The sequence below is a fragment of the Mycteria americana genome, chromosome 2, assembly GCF_035582795.1.
Source record: "Mycteria americana isolate JAX WOST 10 ecotype Jacksonville Zoo and Gardens chromosome 2, USCA_MyAme_1.0, whole genome shotgun sequence".
Taxonomy (NCBI): domain Eukaryota; kingdom Metazoa; phylum Chordata; class Aves; order Ciconiiformes; family Ciconiidae; genus Mycteria; species Mycteria americana.
The window spans coordinates 161,174,967-161,197,248 of NC_134366.1; the positions used below are offsets into that span (position 1 = coordinate 161,174,967).

The window sequence follows — 22,282 nt, forward strand, 5'->3', positions numbered from 1 at the left end:
TCAGTATCTATGATGAAGCTGCAGAAAGTCTGCATCAGTTAGCTGATAAACTACCTGCCCCAGGTAATCTCTCTTAAAAAAGCAATCTCATTGGAGCTTATCTTGTTAGTTATTACTCTGAAAACTCAGCTGGTAAAATCACAGTCAAATGGAAAAATTCAGAGGATGTTAGTTTGTTAGTTGAATTAACTTGTATGCAGCTCTTGCAAGTAGTTTAAGGAACTTGAGCATGATTGGCATTGCAAATCAGCTTACGGAGTAGTTTGCTGCTTGTTTCTTTGGAAGGCTGTATTTCAGTAGAGTTTAAGGTAGCTATTTATATAATTAATTTTTTCATCTGAAATGGCACCGAAGTAGTAATAGACACTAAGCAATACGAAACTCAACATGCAGCCACAGGAAGTTTTTATGAAAAAAAATGGAAGGTGTTGACATCAGGCTTACATCTGATTTGCCAGCTGATCGCTTGTGTGCGGGAGCCAAGAAGCTGTGAAGGAACATAGATCAGAACTATTGGATTCAGATTTTGTAAAATGGAGACGCATACCACCTTGCATGTTAGGGTTACATAATGTTGCAGTAGGTGATTTGGGATAGCGAAGGAACTGAATGTGGAAAGAATGAGAAGTAGCAGTTTAGAGGTGTTAAAGGGAGGAAAATGATATGGCGTAGTTGTACTGGAGACAACTCTGATTTGTCAAATACAGTGCTGAGTGAGAAAGGAGAAAGGTATAGAGCCGCTGTAACTGAGCAAATGGCAAAATACTTTATTTTGTGTTAATCTAAGAGGAGCAGTGAGAGATGAGCTAACATGCGTGAGTGTTTAAATCTTGCTGAAGTTACTTGAAGTTGATCTTTAAGCCCATTTTAGTGCAGTCAGTGATAATCAGTGATTTTCTATCTTTAAATGACTGAATCATTTACTGAATAATGGTACTTTGAGTCATATGTAACTTTTTATAGGCAGAGCAATGGTTGATGTAATACTGCAGGCTGTTGAACAAGATGGACCCAAGTTAAAAGACTGCTTACCTGTTATTGGTGCTCTGAAACACCTGAGAGAATGGCACTCTGCGCAAATTACTATTGCAGCAAATGACTCTAAAGGGTATGCCATTTATTTTAGGTCTATAAATCTTGTTTTGTATTAGTATTTGTCAATGGTTTAAAATAAAAACAGCATCTTGAGTACTTTATGTGTATACTTCGAAAATACATAGATTTGTCTTCTATTATTGTTTGAGGGGAGGAATTACTCATGCTGATTTATTGTAAATACATGCCCTAACCAGAGGGGCAGGCAAAAAAGCAAGTCCACTGAAGTTCCTGTTTCTATGAGAGCAGAAGGTAAAATATTTTCTCTTTCCTTTCCATCACTAGTGGCTTCAGTGTGCGTACAATGTTTTGAAGTTATACTGTGCTGCATAGTAACTTGTATTGATTGTAGTTTTCCAGTTTTTGTAAAATGAGTACATAACTCTGCTGGTTTTACTTTAAATTTTATATTACCTTTGGTGTTACATTTCGGGGAGAAAGAAAAAGAGTGTCTGATTTGTCCCTTTTGAAAATGGAGTATAAATGCTCAATTACTTCCTGTATGCTTCTGAAGAGTCTTAACACTGAAACTACTAATTCAATTTGAAATTAAGTCCAGTAATTTCCTTGCTGTCCTCCTCTAATTGACATAAGAGGCCATGAAATGTCCCAATATAAACCACAGTGGTTTGGTTTTTTTTCCCGTGCAGTAAATTATTTTGTGGAAATTGAATAACTTGGCAAGGTCTCCTCCACTTTCCCTCCCTTCCATGCCCAGAAGATTAAGGTTTGCGTCGTAGAATATGTGGTTAAGCTTAATCCTAAGTTAATAAAACTGTTTAAAATTAAAAAGTTGAATGCTCAGTCCTTGGATAGAATAAGCAATATACCTACTATATAGTACTTCCTAAGCTATACGGACGAAGATAAACTTATTGCACTGACTTCCATGAGCGCTTGATCTCAGTGCTCATTGATATCTTCCTGTGCAGCCATCTTTTTACTGAATAAATTTTTCTGCTGCCTTTTACGGAAAATGAGGCCATTTGGGCATACAGTTTCTCTGATGAAAGTTCTCTCACTTATTCTTCCTGTTTTGTTGATGGTGGTGATTTCTCTTAGAAGACAGACTGCCAGTAGGACCCACAGATACTGGCTGTTCCCTCTGTTGTTGTTGAATTTGGGTAATACTTGTGCTGCAGTCATATCTCTACTTACAAGGCTAACTACAAACCATCTAGATGGGCTGGTGGTAGCCCAAGTGACGGCTCCCTGGCTTTGCTCCAGCTTCTAGTACCCAACCTTACTATGGTACGCCTGCAGCTTGCCATTGCTGGTGTGGTTTGATGTCTGACAAAGTTCTTTGCTGTCATGTTCATGGAGGGTATGAACAACTTCCTTTACATAGCCTGAACCAGCAATTCTATAATATCTTGTACTTTGTGGAATATAAAGCTATACATGTCTGTCTTAACATACACAAGACTATTCAGTGCTAAGAGGTAATAGGTGAATTCAATCAAATTGCACTGCATGTTAATTTGTAATACTGAATTCGGTAAGATTAATTCTTCCTTATTTTTACAGTAGCTGGCAAAAGATTGCAGACTATCTATCAGCAGACTTTGTATCTTCAGATAATGTTGTGAATATTATTGATTCAAAAGAACTCTGGAGAGGAAAGATTCAGATATGGGAAAGAAGGGTAAAATAACTTTTTTCAGCATCTGTGTACATCATTTAAAGCATGTATTGTACAGTGCATTTTACACTTTAAGCCAAATTCAGTTTTGACAATGTAATTTGAAGAGGCAATGTGCAACATATCTAGGTGGGTGGGGGAACAACTTGCTTTTGAACATGATGAAAGGATAAATGAGATCAAGGCATTGAGATTTGAATTTCAGAAATCCAGGTACTCTTTTCTGAAATACTTGCCTTAGAACTTCTTGTTCAAAATTAGATGGTTTTGTATCTATCACAAATCATAATCATGTAACTGTAAGTCATTGTTGCAAGCACGTCTAGTGTTTCTGCGAAGACTGATAGCTTTGTGATTGTGAAAGACATTGTTTACGTTTTCAGTATTGAGGGGTTGGATATAGTAGTTGGTTACCTAAGTCTAATAGTTTTACCTAGTTTTACAGATCTGCTAGAAACAAATATAATACTAATTGTTTAAAATAATAATACATGTAACTAGCTGAAGAGAAATAATTTTTCTCTCCTTTTGACACATTTATTGTTTCTGTTTTTTTTTTTTTTTTTCTTTCCAGTTTGGATCAGAAGTTAGGTTTCCAGAATTTTGTATGAAGAGCACTTCAGCAAAGACATTCAGCACTTCACATTTAAGTTCTTGCTTTGCTGTTAAAAAAGAGCAACAATCGAGGAATACTGATGCTTTACCAGAGGCAAGTATTATTCTTGATCTTTCTTTGAGCCACTAGAATTAATCTGTTTTACTTTCCTGAGAAAATTAGTAATTGGGGAAACCTTAGTCAGAATTGAAAATTAAACATAAAAGTAGTAAGTGCATAAGATTGCGGAATACTACTTTTGTTCATGTGTGTTCTCAAAACAGGTCCTTAAAATTTCATCTGTTCTTAGGAATGTGATACCAAAATTTTTTTCAAATAGAAAATGAGACTTTGTTCAATCTTAATACTCAAAATGTGTAATTTATTTGTGATTCTGTATTTATCTAACCTTTTGTACTTTATTTTAAAAGTGTGGGGTTTGGTTTTTTTTAAATTACTGTTGCTGTTTCATGTTTTCCACTGGAAGTAGATATTTGATGGGAACTCCAGAATCATATTTGTTGATGAAAACAAAAATGAGTGTTTATGGAAAACTGATATCAGTTAAGAGATTATTATTTTCATTGTTTAAAATATGTACATTTTGGATTGCATTTGTCTGTTCCTGGTAGATTTTATTTTTCTTTGAATTTGGGTAAGAGTTACAACCCATTTGATGCAATGGTTGACATTCTAGAAAGTAAGTTTTATTAAACGTAATTAAATACCTTCCTTGGTTTTTACATAATTATGTTTAATATGGTATTGTGAAATGTTTTTCTCTTTATATTCCTTTATAGCTCTTTCAGATGTACTTGTAAGACAAATGCCTCTAGCAAAACACTTGAGGAAGTTCTACTGAGATAATATCATATATAGTGTTACAGATTTTTTTATTTGATCTCTTCTCAGGTTTTTCATTACTATGGTCCTGCACTGGAATTTTTACAGTTGGTGGTGCTCTCTGATCTACCCTCCTTTTTTATATCGGATCTGGAATTTGAGCTGTATCCTTTCTTAAGGATCTAAACTAGTAATGCCAAGGTCAATAGCAGAAAGAAAACAATCAGGATCTATCCATGCAAGCAACACGTGAGGATTAGCAAGGACTCTTTCCATTCTAGCCTGCTGAAATAGTGATTCTTCACAACTGGATTTTTTAATGTTGAAATTTAAATTCCACAAGCAATAAGCAACTATTTTTTATATTATTGCACATATACTTTGTCTGTTGATGTGTATGCTATTTGTGGGGAAAGAATAGAGAAATATTTACTGGTGTTTAAGTTTAAAAACACCCAAGCCTTACTCATTAATATATATAATATGCTTTGCAATATAGAAACATTTTTCCACAAATCATGTTTTTATTGTGTAGGCGCAAAACCCGTGGCAAGGTATGGCAGAGGAATTTTGTCTTCAGTTGCGTATGCTGCAGAGGTCTCAAGGTGTATTCATAGTGGTTTTAAATTCATGTACTTTTGGTACTAGTCTTGGTGTAACAATAGTAGCTTAGGCTGTATAAGCCTGCCAGGATTTTGAATATATTATTATCTGTTTATGCTGGCCTATATTAAAGGTGTCAGTGGTGTATTTAATCATGTAACATTTCCAAGTGTACCACTTTACGTGGAGAGGTGTTTCATATATTTTGTGGTACTGGAGTATCAAATATTATATACTTGGAATCCTTACTTGAAATATGATGGTACTATGATTTATAAAATAGAAGTGCATACAATTCTTTGTGAGGATGAGGTTCCTTAAACTGTTCTGTTCAGGAGCCTGGCAAGAAAGAGTATCAAGGAGACATCTACGCTGCTTTTGGACCAGATTTCTTCTCTTTCTGGGAAGGTAAAAACTTCTTTTTGTTTAGGTTTAGCAGAAAAATAAGAATATGTATATTGCTTATAAAAGATACAAAAATAACATTTTTAAACCTAGTCTCTTTGTAAACTCTTTCAGTGTTTAGTTCTAAAGCAAATTTGGCTTTTAAAGGTGTGTGCTATACAGGTCCTGAAAATTCGTAAGCCCATTGAACGTTTTTCTCTTTACCTTAGATAAGTTTCAATCTCCTAAAACACGTTGTTACTTTTAATCCTATCCTGACAGCTAATTTATGTGCTATCCTAATTCAACTATTTTTTTAGCAAAAGGCAGGTATGTGTGCAGCTTAGAAAATGTATCTAGCTAGTCTGAAGTGGTAAGCTTTTTTATTTTGCATTTGCATATTCTGCTTTTCCATTCTGATTTTGGATAAAAAGAGCTCTTGAAACATTTACAAGCCTACCTTGTTTTTTTTCCCCCTTGGAATGATATTATGATTATTCATAGCCACAATATTAGTTTGAAGGTGTTTTTCCTGAATTTTTAAGATGATGTATGCTTATTTAGGAAAGTTTTCTAGTGTGTGTAAAATAAATCTGTGCCAATCAAAACAGAGCCTGTAATGTGAAAATACTAATACAATTATGATGAATGTTCTTTATTAATATGCGGAGTATTATTAATAATCTAAAATATTATTATTTATTATTATGTTCTTTAAATTATGTTATTTATTTACTGTGGAGTTGGTATTCCATTATGCAGCTGTATGTTTAATCTTCAGCTTGTTATTTAGGTTTTTAGCAATGTTTTTTCTCCCCTGCCACTCCATTCTCCATTATGCTTAGCCAGAAAAGAAGTAAATAATTTTTCCAATGCTGTACCAATAATACTTTTTGGAATAGGTTTATATTGGTAAACATCCCAGGTAATTTTCACTTTACATGAGGATACTGAACATTTGGTCAAATATCTTTTACAATCTAAGAGCTTGCATTTCTACTAGTTCTTTTAAAGAAAAAGGCAAAACAGTTGAAACACATTCTCAGGCTACTTTTTAGAGTCTGCACATGTTGAATTGAACATGTTTCCAAGATAACAATTTCTCGTATGGAATTTTTTTCACTCTACTACTGGAAATATTACACATTTGTAGGCTTTTCTAATAGCTGTAAAAGCATTGTTTTATCGCTTGAGTATTCAAATACTTGTGCATTTTTTCTGTTAGTGCTTATCGGCCTGAAATTTACGTACAGACATTAACATAGTCCAGTATCTGATTATGTGAAAAGGTCTATACGTTGGGAGGAAAAAAAATAACATGTTTTTCAAAGGAATGCAGAGTCGCTGATGCCAACTATATCTTTGAATTCTCTTTTCATTCTGGATACTAGTCTACAGAAGTGTTTTTAGCCAGATTGTTGAAAGACTTGTAATAGGTAACGTATACCTTTTTATATATGAAACAGAAATTCAGCAGTTAATGATCTCTCAATTGGAGCAAAAAATAAGCACAATTTTTACAGCTTCTGTGTCAAACGCTGTTCCACTTCAATTGATGTGAATGACAGAAGTGTTAAGTAAGATGTTTTTCTTCAGTTGAGGTACATTTGAAATAATGCCAAATCAGTAGGTCAAGAATGAAATGTAAAATAGGTTTCAGTAATATTGCATGTATTGTATTTGCTCTCATTATTTAGGTGGGAGCTTTATTTACATTGCCGTGTAATGTAAGCAGTGTAGTGATCCCATCCCCTGCCCAGCTGAGTACCAAGAAATGGAAGGAATATATGGCTAGGAAACCCAAGGTCATTACTGGTAGGTAAAGGGAAGATGAGTACAGGTATATTTTGTTGTGGTTATATCTATATGTGTATGTATACATATATGGTGGGGTTTTTCTGTACATTTGGGATGCCCTTTTTTCTCCAATGAAATTAAGTTAGTGATTGTAATCCTCATTGACACAAAAGGTTTTGGTGAATGTGGGTTCAGCTATGCAGACTTGTAGAGGAAAGTTGAAAATAACATGGTGAGCTTCAGGGAAACAACGCATCTCCTTTAAACCATTTCTGTCTCCTATCTGTCAGCTAAGATCCAGCTTCCACACACCTTTCTAAGGTGATGATACAAAGAGATTTGCTTCTGCAGATGGAAATCCAGTGTGCTTCACTTAGATGCACACTTAAGCATTTCCAGAGGTTCTTCAGTGCACTTGCATTTAATTTCAACCTCTTCGTGGGAAAATACAGAACATTAGGAAGTGCTGGATGCCTCCGTTCACCTGAGAGCTGGTGTGCTTAACTAGTGATTGAGAATGTGCTCCTTCTTCCTTATGGGGCTATACTGATGGCAGCCGACTCCTCTTACGCAGTGTGCCAATGCTTAGAAATTCGATTCAGAAAGTGAGAGAACAGAATCCGTGCAGATCGAGACTGGGTGGAGTTTCTCAGTCAGCCAGTATATATGCCCTGCAAGTGGAGGCACTGTACAAGTAGTGACTGTGAGGTTTGTAGGGACGTGAAAACATCAGGCTTAAAAGGAGCTTGGTGACAGCGCAGTGCTTAAAGCACTTATCTAGGACAGGATAAGATGTAGGATTCTGCCTTCTTATGTGATTTTGTTATTTATACGGTGGTCTAATGTATAATTCATGCAGATTCCAAGGAACAGTGACTTCTGTTGCCAGCTGAAGATAGTGTTTGTAAACAAGTACGCAGATGAGGATGGCTGACAGACTGATATTCTTTCAGGTTTTGGGATAGGCAAAAAATTGAGATGAATTAGGAAGAGCTGTATAACAGGGCAAGAAGCTTAATTCTATGGAGTCGGTGCTGGCAGTATATAGATTTAAAATGATCTCTGCGTGTTTGGAGGTGGTAGAACAGAGAGGATGTGATTATGGAGCTGATCACAGCAGCAGCATTTATGCTGTATTGGAGAGATACTACTGATGCAGTCAAATGAGCACAAGATCCCCAGTGTCTGCAAGATCTTTGTCCTGTGCTCCAGTGGAAGGGTTTTGTACAAGTATTAACTATAATGTGATCAGTAATACACAATAGATTCTTATTAGGCCTCTTGAGCAACATTTATAATAGGAGAAGAAACATGGCCATTTAAACATATTTTCTGGTTTAGTTGAAAACTATTTATTTTTTAGTGGCTACCACTAATCTGACTATATTATGGATTTGCAAATCCTTAATCTCTTCAATCTGTAGGAAGGTGTAATTCTTTGAATTGGTAGTTCTCAAATACTAATTAAGATTAAAATGAGAAATAAAAGCTTTCCCATGAGGAATCAGCTTTGAGATGCCAAGATAAACTGGAAAAGGAAAATATTTCAAATGACTAGGGGAACGGGGAACAGGACAATAGTGAAAATGTGCCTGGAATATTTTTTTCTTTCTTGTTCTTTTCTTTCCTCTTTCCCTGGATTTATATATTGAGGTAGTGGGATTTCCCCTCTCTTCCCTTCCCCTTCCAACTTAAACTTTTCAAGAAACACTGCAATACTTTATATTTGTTACTAACAAAAATTTATAATACTAATAAACATCAAGCTCTTCTTGAGTTATTTATTGAGACAGTACTGCAAATATCTTATCAAATTAAGTGATTTGACTTTTAAAACTTAGTACATCAAGAAGTATTCATTCTCTCAATTTCTACATTTACCAAGGTGTTTTCTGTGTAAAATGTTTTCTGTGTAAAAAAGATAGCAAACCCATCCTTTCACTGTTACTATCAAGTGCTACATTAGTTTATTTTCAAACCTGCGTACTATATGCCAGTGTTTAAAAATAGAATGTGTTTATCTCTCACCCAGGCTATTCACAAGTGTAAAGCAGTGAGTGAAACTCTTATTAATGAATAATGCAGCTTCCTTGGGAAGAGAGTGTACAGTATTTCCTTTTCTTCTACAAATGTATGTTCTTCCAGTGAACACTTAACATTATTTCAGTCCACAGATGCAAAAATACCTGGTTTTACCTAGCAGAACAGACCCTTCTCTAATCATTTGATATGTAGCAGACTGTTTGCCTAACTCTTCGTTGTTTCAGAGTAGAAATGTAACTTTGCCAGTTAAAGGCTTGCCTTTTACTAAGACCAATTAAAGAACTTCTTGGTTGGTGGTTAGAGTTTCCAGATGTACTACAAAGTACATTCAAAAGCTGGCTCTCGCTATAGTCATAGGATTTCGGTGCTGGTAACATGCTAGCTTTATGCCAGCAGCGTAGTCCAACTCATCTTTGCTGCTGTAGCTCATTTATTTTGCATGCTTTTCAGTTTGTAGCTTTTTAAGGGGTAAATATTGGCTGTAGTTAGCGTGTCATCTAAAAAGATGTTAGTAAGATTTCTCACAGAACAGAAGAGAACAAGTAAAAGAATTTTGATGGCGGATTATAGCTTGTTTTAAAGCTGTTTTCCTGAGGGTGTTTCACAGTTATGTCCTGATGGTTTTTAAGTTCCAGAAATTGAACTGAAAGGAGAATCTTGCCGATACTATTTCTTGCTACAAGGCAATGGCTCTGGAGGATGTAAAGCAACCTTGATTCATTCAGCTAGCCAGATCAATGGTACGGCCACTCTTGCTGCAGTAAATGGAAAGCTAAAGACAAAAGCAGAAGAAACAGAGTCAAGTAAGAGTTATTACTTATTTATTTAAGAGTATCTGAATGCAGGCAAATGCTACTAAAATTTATATGTTCCTTTTATTCATTCCAGTCTGTGTTAAAAGGGAGAAAACAAGGAGGAATATTACATTTTGATGAATATCTCTATTCTTTCAGCAATATTTTTTCAAATTGATAAAAAAATATAGTAAGAGCATATTTATTCACACAATTTACTACTACCATATTTTTTAAATCAACTACGTAATGTTGTAGTCAGTCATTTCTCATAACTGTGATTAGTTGTAAATGTTTTAATGTACAGGGACATCCAGGTAATATTAATGCAAATCAAATTTGTGAAAACTTAAAAGTGTAAGAAGTATGTGTTGTTGGTGTAAAGACTGACCAGCCCATGCCTAAAATCTAGCCAATTATGTGTTGACAAGCCTATTTCATTGATGATTTAAAATAAAAACAGCAAGGCCAGCAGGCAAGTTGAATTTCATGATCGTGTCTTCAGCTACTTGGCAGATGTCCATATTACTGCAGAGTGGTTAGGATATGAGCTAGCAGATGATCAGCTGCTCCACTAGGTAAGAGCATGTACGTAGACATTTATCTTAGAGTAGTTGTCCTGTTACAACTACAGGTACTAAATAACTCTGCTAATTCGTGTAGTTGCTCTCAATAACATGGACAAAGAAAAAAAGCACAGTGACTTGCATCTTGTCCTCTTATTTCCGTATTATGGAAATAAATCCGTGTGCGATATGACTGATTGCTTACCATTTGTCCTAATTAAAATCCCATTAGTATGGTATCAGAAGACTGAAAGTCCTTGACCATATGTTGGGAGAAAACTTCTCTTTCCTGGTATCAAACTTAGGATCTTTTTACCTTCTTTAAATGCCAGTCATGCTAATTGTGTTGTTATTATATTGGTTTTGTACAGAAATTAAAAAATACTGATGAGACATCTATTCCAAGTTATCCTCCTGGTGTCTTAATTCAATTGTAATTAATTTCCTTTTTTTGTATGATTAGCCATATTTGAAAGTTTGGTTGTTTCCTTTGAATATTAAATTTGTATGTCTGCTGTGTTTATGTCTTCTTTTAAGAAGTACTCCAAAGTCCTGTGAGAGCATCTTAATAATAGATTTCTCCTAATCTGTACAGGCTTTTGTTTTGCTGACTTTATCAAGTCTCTGCCGCGTTTTTGTGGAGAGGAGATTGTACAGAGGGAAAAGAACCTGTCTTTTCTCCAAGTATTTGCCTTGAAGGAATATCTCAGTAAGTAATGGGGAGAGCACTGGTAGTTCTCAAACTAGTATTTAAAAGGTCTTTATTTCAAACTGAATGCGATGGCTCGCCTTACAAAACCAAGGTGAGTTGATCACTTTGTGAAGAAAAAAGCGGAGCTTTAAAAAGAAACTTTTTGTAGTATATCCATGATTGTATGTCAGATAATGAATTTTAAATATTGATGAAAAGGGAATGCTGAACTTAAAGTTGGTGGGTGTTTGTTATACTAATCCTCTGCAAGTTTGAGCCTACCTTTGGAATAATGCTGTGGTAATTAACTTCTTCCCTGCTTTGTTTTTCTTATGCTTTTTTTCTCCCAAAAAACCTTACTGCTGGATGTGCCTTCTACAAAAATAAGAATTCTGTTTTGGAGTTTTCAGGGGTTTTTATTTAATTCTTTCTTGCAAAAGTCTTAAACAGCAGAGGAGAAGTATGCATTGGAGATTTGTTGCATTTGTCATAATATATAATTCATAATAATAACTGAAAGGTCATCCTCTAGATTTTCATGACTTTGCAGAGAAGTACATTTGACTGTCCTGATTTTTTCCGTGTAAGTCCATCGCTTGAAGAGACTCAATTAAAACAAAAATTGCTTCTGAGAGATTGGCTAGATTATTGAAAATGGCATATTGTGAAGGTAATGTAAGTGTATTGTCATTAACAGAATACCAGCTTAAGGAAATTAAGAGAGTCTAATAGTCTTGTCTTCCAGCACCGCCCCCATCAACTTGCAGTCATTCTCAGATTCCTGTCTACTTTAACCCTGAGCTTGGGGCTGCCTTAGAGCTTGTGTTTTAGCTTGTTTTGAGTGGGTCACCCATTTCCATTCGGATGAAGACTGAATAGGAGCAGTTGGGATTTGTTAGTCATCCTAAATCATATCAGAATTACCTGACCCTTGATATTCTGACCAAAGAGACCAGAACAGGCTATCAGTTATATGAGAGCCACACTCCTGCAACAGCAGTAAAAATAGGTGGGTAGGAGGCTCTGTAGACTGGAGCTTTTCATGTTTAGGCTCAGCAAGTCCAGATGTTTGTCTCTGGGGGATTCAAACCTGGATATATTCAGAAATGCACATACACAGAAATTAAAGGCCTGTAAAAAGGTGATTCACATGTGATTTCAGCTATTCTCACTGCTAAGTTTTTTCACTTGCCTATGAAACAAACCACCCATGCCTTGCTTAAGGGTACAATAGTAAGTGTCAAGTTAACTTACTCGTGTTAGTGCTTTGGGGTGGGCATTTTTTTGTTTGTTTGGTTTTTAGCTGGCTCCAGTCATTCTTTCTTACTTAGCAGGTGCAGTAGCTTCTCTTTCTTTCTCTTTCTTTTTATAGAGAGAAAGGAATTGACCAGGCAGCCTCCAGTTATCTCTACTGATGAGTTCAAAAACTTGTTAGAACTTACAAGAGAATGTATTTTGGACCTGTGCAACACTAGTTTTCCTAAACCTGTTCTACAGAAGGCTGCAAATAAAACTAGGTCATGCACTGTGACTTCTGGTAAGTATTGTTACTTAGAAAATACACTGCTTATTCTCTTTTGATGTATTTTCATACCTGTTGTCAATTTTTTACTAAAAGAAGGAGAGTCTTTTACCCAAAGAGGGAAAAATAGAAGGAAAAGTAAAGTTGCTTTCTAGCCTTTTTTGCAAACTGAAATTACCCTTGCATTAACTATTTTCTTTCTTTTCCTTGGCAAAAAAATTTATGCAGAAAACATTTCTGATCACAGCACAAGGCACATTTTCCTTATATTCATATACTTTTTTATATATATAAAGGAATATATATATATATATATATATATATATAAAAACCAGACTATATATACATATATATATTTCTTTAAAGAATAAGATTCTTTACTTCTATTAAGGGTTATCCACCAAGTATTTCTTGCAGATTCTGATTTAATGGAGCCAAATCCACTGGAGTGGCCAGAAAGACATGTTCTTCAGAATTTGGAAAACTTTGAAAAAAACAAACAAAAAATGAGGTAATGGTTAAATACTGGAGATTTTCTTTGTAGTGGCCATTGAACATCACTCTAGAGAAACTGTATATGTTGATAGCCATTTTGTAAACTGTTTTCAAATATATTGATAATCTTTCAGAGGAAACATTGCTTAAGGCTAAAACTAAGTTTCTGTCCATTTCCAAAGATGTATTTTCTCGATATTTAAAGTAGTATTGTTTTGATTTTTATTGACAAAACACAGCTGAAAGTTAGCTAAAAGTAACATAGTTCCAAAACTAAATTACCACAATGGCACTGCTAGAAAATAGTAGCCATAGTAGGAAAACTTTTTTTTTCCCCTCCCAACATGCCCTGGGGTGTAAATAATAAAGTTAGTACAGCAGTTTTTGTCAACATGTACAACATGTTTCTAATCTCCTCATATTTCCTAAATAGCCAGGACATAGTATCAGGTCTCATGTAATTTTAATGTAGAAGATCCTACTGGTTTTATGTTTGAAATTTATATTTAGTTTTGTTTTTCCTTCAGTGCTGTTTAAGTGAAACCTATAGGCCTTTATGTCACTTAATACAGCCTACTGATTTCAGCTCTCACTTTATATAAGACTTAATGATCTTTGCTGGGTCTTGTCGTGGTTTAGCCCCAGCCGGCAACTAAGCACCACGCAGTCGCTCGCTCACTCCCCCTCAGTGGGATGGGGGAGAGAATCGGAAGAGCAAAAGTAAGAAAACTTGAAGGTTGAGATAAAGACAGTTTAATAGGTAAAGCAAAAGCCACGCACACAAGCAAAGCAAAGTAAGGAATTAATTCACTACTTCCCATGGTCAAGCAGGTGTTCAGCCATCTCCAGGAAAGCAGGGCTCCAGCACGCGTAACGGTTACTTGGGAAGACAAACGCCATCACTCCAAATGTCCCCCCTTCCTTCTTCTTCCCCAGCTTTATATACTGAGCATGACGTCATGTGGTATGGAATAGCCCTTTGGTCAGTTTGGATCAACTATCCTGGCTGTGTCCCCTCCCATCTTCTTCTGCACCTGGCAGAGCACGGGAAGCTGAAAAGTCCTTGACTAGTACAGCAGCAACTAAAACATCTCTGTATTATCAACACTGTCTTCAGCACAAATCCAAAACATAGCCCCATACCAGCCGCTACGAAAAAAATTAACTCTGTCTCAGCTGAAACCAGGACAGGTCTCAACATTTTTTCTAACAGACCTTTAGAGCCTGGTGTCCTACTGCCTTTTTCTTAGTTATTTCCATCCCATTTCTGTTGTTTCAAATACCATAGTTGGCCATGGCCTAGACTGGAGTTCTGCATGTCAGAAATCCTCACATTAGATCTCTTGTTTTCTGATGGGTATTATTATCATTGTTGTTGTTGTTGTTATTGGTTTTGTTTCTCAAACAGGTAAAGTTCTTCCTTCTATCTAGCTTTTGAAAAGCTTCCTGAAGGTTCTTTCTGTTTCATAGTCAGTTAATGTTTATTTCATTGTATTCTGAACTGATTATCTTCTGCTTATCCTGAATCAGTGTACGGCATGTTGCTTAACAGTAGAAAAGAGAGAACTTTGCTAGACTTGTTTGAGGACACTTAAAAAAAAAAAAAAAAAAAAAAAAAAAGAGTGGAGAGTTGCATGCAGTAGTGGCTTTATGGTTCCTTTGCTGCATATTGTATGTCTCTCTCTCTCTCTCTTTTTTTTTTTTTTTTTTAAACAGGAATTAATTTTTTATCTTACAGGTCCATAAATGGAAAAAAGGGATGGATAATGTTCTTCCCATCTTGTATTTCATACCTAAGCTATAAAATCTTGAAGAAATTATTTTCTTTTGTAGGATGGTAGGGAATTTGCATCAAATATACTTTATCACAAACATTCGTGTAAATGTTCTCAAGGAGCAACCTTGTTCATTTTACTTTGGAAATACGTTTAATTGCTCCAGACTAGCAGTGATTTTTTTTTTTTAATACAATGAGATTACTACACTGAAAAGAAAAACAAAAATCTTAGATTGGTCTTTTTTTTCTCTTTTCCTTTTTTCAGAGTTTCTGTGTTTGCACATTCATCTGAGCAATTGCTGGGGCATAAAGATAGCCAACGGGAGTCATTGACGTTGCTCGATGCTAAAGAATTACTGAAATATTTCACACCAGAAGGGCTACCAGTTGGTGATCTTCAGCCACTACAAATTCCCAAACGGTATGAATCCAGCATATTGAAACCACTGAAGACCATACTCAGAACTGATGTAGGGGAATGTGAAAAATGGCCAAATGAAGAGTCTCAGAATGCCCTAACTGGATTTGACTGGATTGTAACTTGCAACATGCTTGCACCACACGCCTGCCAGTGAAATCAACTGTTAAGCTCCTCTGGTTGATCTTGCTATTTAGTTCTTTCAGAATCTGAAGTAGCCGGAGATGATGATGTTGGTCCTATGCATTTAAATAACAAAATAATCACCTGATGCGCAAAAGTGTGCCAGTAGACCTTTGCAATGGCTACGCTACAAGCTGCCACCACCATACATGTCCATTTCCGAAAGAGTATTTCTAGCAAAGCAGAAGTTACTGTGGCAGAACTTTAGTTTCGTTGGTGTGATTTCTGTCATTCAGTGGAGGGGAGACTAGGTGGGAAGACAAAGTGTAAAAACGGCAATAGCTGAGCCTATTTAACTGTGTTTGTCTCATGTCATGCTGGCCCAGCATTCCTATCAATGTGTGGTAAAGTGCTCCTTAAAGGAAGCTTGTCTACTCTGACTTCTTTGCAAGTATTCATCCTTAGTGTGTCTGGTGGTAAGTAGTAGTGTACTAACCACTGCTTTTTCAGCAGGAAGATTGATACAAGGAGTTAATGGAGTGATTTTCATTATCTGAACATCTGTTAGAGTAAGGCCAACCTATACAGGAGTCAGATAGTGTTTGTAGAAGCAGAGCCTATACTATTTGTGCAGTGTATCATAGACTACTAGGTAAGCAAGACAATCTTTGCAGTCACTAGAGTTATATTTGTTGACCTTTTTAATGTGGAATAATAGAATGTGTAATGGAATTATTGGATACAGCCCTCAATCCTTTTTTGAACTTCCTTATATGTAATAAATTAAGAGGGCTTGTGAGAGGGAAAGCTTCTGTAGGATTTTGGAGACTTCTGTAAAATACTTACTGGAGTTTTGAAGCTAACTTAAAGATGTTCTGAGCGGAGAATTCAAGCAAGGTAGAAAATACAGAGTGAAGATTGAGAGTCTCCTACAGAGTTGTTAGTTAATGAGTGCAGATGATTTAGAATTTTGGCTATAATGTAAAATATTTTCATTCCAATTAATTGTATGGGAAAGAAGTGAATAATTTGTTGACTACAAATTTTTTTTTTTTAATCCCTGATTTTTAAAATGCCTCCAGAGAAGCTTTATAGCATAGAATACTTTGATTCTCTTGAATGATTTGCTTTGAGCTATAGCTGAGTGAGGTCTGAATTTGAGGGGGTTTGCCCCAGTTTGCTTGGATTTCTGCCAATTACTATGAGGAAGTATGATGATGAGACCTTTGCTTTGTAGTACATTACTGTAACGTGAGTGTTTCTCATAATACTTAGAGATCTTGGATATCTAAGGGAAGTATAAAGCCAAAATCAAGATACTAGATAATAAAGCAGACTAAATATTTTTGCTTGAAGGCTACAAGGTCTGCCATTGACTTATACTGTATGTATGTATTCCGCTAGATTCAGTATCACATCTTGCTAGATTCAGTATCACATCTTTCCTGGATGTTTTTCCCAGCTAATTTTTCCAAGGGTGATGGTGCAGAAACAGTCTATGTGAATAAAACTTGCAGCAATGTGTAAGTTTCAGATACTGCTACATCTTGCCTTCATCTCTTCTCTTCTTTAGAGATAATTGGGATGTGACTTTACAGAGTATGCTAGGATCTGGCAGCAAGCTCTTTCTGTCTGTCTTGCTACGGCTTATTCTGTTGAAATACTTTCAAATACATTCATATGATATAGTTGCAGAGAGATACTAGCTGGAATTCAAATATCACAGGAGACAAGTGGTTAGTTATGAAGCCTGGGAAAGGTGACTGTTAGGTGAGACAACAACTTAAAGCTAGAGGGAAGGAATTCACTGATTATAGCACTGGATTGAGAAATGGGAGATCAGTTCCCAGTTCCTTTCAGTTCATTCTATTACTCAGGTGCCCCATCGTGAAATGGGGTTATAGTTGCCTGGTTTTATTTGTAAATTATTTGGAGCACTGACCTCTAAACTGGTTGAAATGTCTAAGAGCTTCTGTAGTAATAATAGCTCAGTAGGTATTAGTTGAACTTAAATTCTCACTTCAATAAAGATTTAATTTTTCCATTGATGCTGTACCCCAGGGGCTTAGCTACAGGACAAACTGTTTTGGTCTTCCTATGTCAAGGCATGTGTTTCTGACTTTTGCAAGTATAATTTATCCTGACTGTAACTAGTTAAAATAGATCTGTATTTTTTTCCTTTCAGTGAAAACACATTCCTTTTGACACCAGAGCTTACTCCTCGGAAACTCAGAGGTTTGCCTTTTGAAAAAGCAGCTGGATGCCATTATCATGGACTTGAGTAAGTTTCCGAGCTTCTTTTCCCCAAATCATTTTTCAGCTTCCAGTCAAGGTATAATTAGAAACATTGCAAGCAACATGAACATTAATTATGGAAAACTTTATGCATCCTTTTCCTTTGTTGGAACAACTTTGCACATGCCACCTCTCCGTTTCTTACCTATATCTTATTCATTGGTTTAAATTGCAATGCTCCTGCCTTGATGGTAATGTAAAAACATTTAAGTTTTTTTTTCTAAGTTGTACTGCCGTAGCTATTCTTAGTGTCTCTGAAAAATTTAATTCAGAATTAGAAGTGGCAAGGGGAAGAGGGTTCATTAGTACATACCAAGTCCCTGGAGCGGCACATGAGTGAATGAACTACATATGTAGTTTCTACTTTGATATTAAATTGTAGGCGCTTTTGGATTAATAGTCACAAGGTTTATGAGACCTGCTGTGAAGCTACCTGTATGTTCAGGGAACCTGAAAACAATACCAGCAGGCAAGCGTCAGTGGTAAGAATCTTCGAAAGGATCAATATGGTTAGTCCCGATATCTATTTATTCCCAGACAGCCAGTGTTAGTTGTTTGTCAAAGCTTCAAATGGGCAAACATCATGTAATGTAGCTGTATAAAAATTGTTTAGAAAAACATAAATATCATCATTGAGGAGAAGAGGAAAAGGACATACACAAATGCTAGAGTAGATAATCCAGCATAACTCTTCCGTGTAGACAGACTCTTAGTCTTAACACAGTATATATTAAGAAATGCAGCGGATACCAAGCACAGGCAGTCTGGTCTTCAGGCAAATTTCTGCTGCCTCCTAAAATCGCATTTTCAGATTATCAGAATGTGACTAATGATACTGCTGGTATTTTTTTCCTGTCAACTGCACAAATAGTTTGGTTAAGCCTATGTTTAATATCTGGTAATTTTAGCCACATTCTCTAGGGAAGTGAAGCAGTCATTCCATCTGTTCAGCGATCTGTTTCTTCTCTTTTTCTAAGTGGTAACTCATGAGCCTGGTAGCCTTTTTAGATTTGTAACAAAAGGCACAGAGAGGCAACTGGGTAGATAGGAGAAATGCACATTTGTCCTCCCAGGTGTGGGAAGAAAGCACTTGGCTGTTGTCTGTTGGTCTGTGGTAGCTTGCTGACCTGCCTGACCTCAGCAGGGAGCGCGCATGGGGATTCAAAGTACGCACAGCACAGTTTGTGCTGCCTCTTCTCATAGCAAAATATGACAGGTAGAGACCACAGGGAGGCCCGGATATTGTGGAGAGGAGGGAGACCCTGGCATATGAATGTTACAAGGGGAATGTGCTAGCAATAAAGGAGGGAAGCAGTACAGTGAGATGGTAGAAGCTAGTGTGAAAGGGAGAAACCTACAGCTGTACAACCAGAATATATTGTAGCAAGAGTATCATACGGTCTTTTGGAGCAGATGTGTTTTGTACCATGCAGTTGTGATTGCAGTTTCCATCTGCACAGCTGCCGTATTTATATTTGGAAGTAAAATCTTGTCAACAAAACCAGGAGTAACAGTTACGATTAAATTGAATTTCTGGTGTAATGAACCTGTGCCAAACACTTGAATCCTGTGTTGCAAAGAGAAAGTAACTGCAGTTAAAGCAGGGTAAGTAAAATGGCAATTTAACTTCTAAAGATAAAAACATTTTTATCTTTGTAGGGGATGTGATTACTCAGGAAACTGAGAATATAAATAAGGAAAATTAAATACCTTGAAATTTGTAAGTTAAGAGAACTTACTCTTATCAGATAATGAATTTATTTCTAGTGGAAAGTCTTACTGAGCTGTAGAAATGGATTCGCTGGTCTGTTATTAGAAAAGCGAATTTCCCCCTGAATATGAAAATACTCTGAAGAAAGTGGAAAAATCAGATGTAGCAATTTAATGTGACTCCGTGTTAAGAGATGAAAGTAAAGAATATGTCTAGAGTTCCTAAGAGTAGGAAACATTGCTAAGTAGTTTGGAGGGTGGGCTGAGAGATAGCTCACGTTGTTCAGAATGCTTGTTAAGAAAAGGATGGGATAATATTGGATAATACTGTTGTCTTTCCCTGCAGTAGATGTAATGTAAGTTACTGGGCGATGAAACATTGGTCTCTTGCAAGGAATCTTGGAAATCATTTACACACAAGAAAAGTTAGTTAAGATGCATTTTGTATTATTGTAATCTCATGAGTATGTTTCACTGAGTTAGCACTGTTCATTTGTTCTCTTTCAGCTCCACCGTATTTAATACAGTTTCTTCTATTGATTTGGTTGATTAAACCACTTATTCGTTGTAATCAATAGGAAGCTGGGAAGCTTGTGCTTGTTCAGTGACACTTTTGTATTTTTAGCAATTTAAAAAATGTGAATCTCTCATAGCAGTGATTATCTTGGACAAAGGCAAAGGCTGCATTTCCAAAGACTGCAGTTAGCTAAGAATCTGTACTAAATAGCATTTAAAACACTTACCATGCCCTGTCTTCCTCAGACTTACACTCAATTAATACGATCTCACAGCAACCTAGTTTTTGGCACAATCTGACTCTTCCTAAAATTATGTCAGTATCATTGCATTTTGGGATTCCTGAAGTACTCATAACTTGCAAATTACGTATATTGTACTTCAGGATGTTTTCTTCAGGCATTTCTTAGGTGATTCTCTTATGGCATATGCACTGAAGAAATCTTGGGTTGTTTTTCTTTGTTTGGTTTGCTTGGGTTTTTTTTACTAGGAAAGTTGCATTCTCCTAGGAAGAAATGGAGGCATATTGTATGATCATGTTATCATATTAGAGTGTATCATTTTATATATAATAACCTGATATTTTCTGGGTCTCAAAGTTTTGGTGGATGCTTGCAAGGTCTGAGATCTGAAGACACTGTATCCATTATGATGTGCTGGGTTCATCATGTATTTGGGTTCAGAGCTATCCCCATTGCTGTTTTATTGGAGTTTCACACTGGTTAGCATGTTAACAGGGGTAACATCTGTTAAGTACAGACTGAATATGAAAAACAGTAAAATCTGATATAAAGAGACTGATGATGCAAATGTAACACAGAGTTGACTATAAAGAGCAAAAAATCACTGTCAGCATCCTAATTCATCACTTACTGTTCAAGGAAAAAATTCTTCTAATGTCCATGGAAATCTTATTTGTAAGACCAGAGGGTAAAGACTTACAAATAGTATATGATTCAGCTTCTTCATTGGAGATAGACTTAAATATAGCTAAATCCATCAGGCATGTGTTAATTTACTGGGCTGTTTTAAGGTATCTTTCAGAACAATACACCAGTCCAAACAAAAAAAAGTTTTGGAGATTATATGATAGTCAAAAGGAAGTTGTTCTGGTTTTTTTTCTGATTAATAAAGCAGAGACTTTTTCTCAAAGATTCTCACCAATTTCAATTTTAGATATTGCCTAGATAACAGAAGAGCCTTAGAGAGAGATGTGGGATATGCTGAACTTCAAACTCGTCTTATTCGCTATGAAACTCAGACTACTTGCACCAAAGAGTGCTGCCCTGTGCCAGTTGTCTTGAGCCCTCTCCCATCTCCTGCGGTCTTGTCAGAGCCTGGAAGTGTCCCTGATGGAGAGTCTTTACAAAGCGAATTCAAAACAGAGGCATCAAGGCTAAAACGCAGATCAAAAGACTTGGATTGCTTTTATCCCAAGAAAAGGTAATGCACTGAATAAAATAAATCTTTAGCATGAAATATTTCAGTAGTCTTTTGTGAAATGCATCTTTTCTTTCATCTCAAAATGTTTTTAGTGAAGCTATCTAGACAAATGTTCTAGTTGTTTAAATCCTCTTCTGTAGGTTCATTTTTTTTTCTCAAGTGTGACCTCTTGTTGATAGCATCAGATTAATCAAAACCATGCAGCACAGGCACCTTTTATTTAAGAGATTTGGGGTTGTATCTTGCAAAGTCTCAAGTGTCTTTGAAAAAGATGACAGACAGCCTCATCTAGGACCGAAACTGTCAGTGCTGTTGCAGTACAAATAAACAACTAAAGGTTAGAAAGACAAGCATTGTACAAACAGAATAATTGAATTCCTAATCCAAAGGACTGCTAGTATAAGATGACCCATAAAAATTCAAACTTATTGTCAGCCTTGTTTAGTAAAGTCTTTTCTGGGAGTCTGGTTTTTAAGACTTCCCTTTGTACCTTGTCCTCACTCTGAAGATGCAAACTCTTTGTATCAGTAAAAGATAACTGCTATGTAACACTACTTCTGAATTCACTTTTTACTGTAATACTTCACTTCTTCCTTCTTTCCAGTTTGATACCCTTTGCGATCTAATCACAGTAAGCCTTTAACAGAGGTATGGGTTTAGGAATATCCATATCTTTTGCAGCTTACTGAATAGTTAGAAAAGAAGATGCACTTGTACTTAGCACTTCATAAACTGGAGTTTCAGAATTACTAACGCTCTTACAGTTGAAGGATCAAGCATTACAATGTTCCAGTAGAATTTTAACACCCAGCTTCCCATAGATAAAGATGAATTGTGACATTCCTGTAGGGCCAAAAGAAATTAGATAGTTTCAAGAAGTTTCGTCTTATCCTGAGACTGAAGGCCAGCAAACTCTGCTCTTCCTAGCTA

General features: G+C 36.1%; 2 protein-coding genes across 2 annotated transcripts in view; both read left to right on the plus strand.

The window, feature by feature from the left end:
- COL14A1 (collagen type XIV alpha 1 chain) overlaps positions 1-22,282 on the plus strand; it is a 253,923-nt gene that overhangs the window by 171,219 nt on the left and 60,422 nt on the right. The gene's annotated exons all lie outside the window — the stretch shown is intronic.
- Positions 1-22,282, plus strand: part of MTBP (MDM2 binding protein) — a 30,695-nt gene that overhangs the window by 2,609 nt on the left and 5,804 nt on the right. Inside the window, exons 5-18 of the mRNA XM_075495195.1 lie at positions 5-63; positions 964-1,108; positions 2,623-2,740; positions 3,312-3,446; positions 4,245-4,339; positions 5,114-5,186; positions 6,860-6,977; positions 9,632-9,805; positions 10,958-11,071; positions 12,426-12,590; positions 12,993-13,086; positions 15,113-15,268; positions 17,574-17,669; positions 21,086-21,352. Coding sequence (XP_075351310.1) covers positions 5-63; positions 964-1,108; positions 2,623-2,740; positions 3,312-3,446; positions 4,245-4,339; positions 5,114-5,186; positions 6,860-6,977; positions 9,632-9,805; positions 10,958-11,071; positions 12,426-12,590; positions 12,993-13,086; positions 15,113-15,268; positions 17,574-17,669; positions 21,086-21,352 — 1,809 coding nt within the window. The remainder of the gene's footprint in view (positions 1-4; positions 64-963; positions 1,109-2,622; positions 2,741-3,311; positions 3,447-4,244; positions 4,340-5,113; positions 5,187-6,859; positions 6,978-9,631; positions 9,806-10,957; positions 11,072-12,425; positions 12,591-12,992; positions 13,087-15,112; positions 15,269-17,573; positions 17,670-21,085; positions 21,353-22,282) is intronic.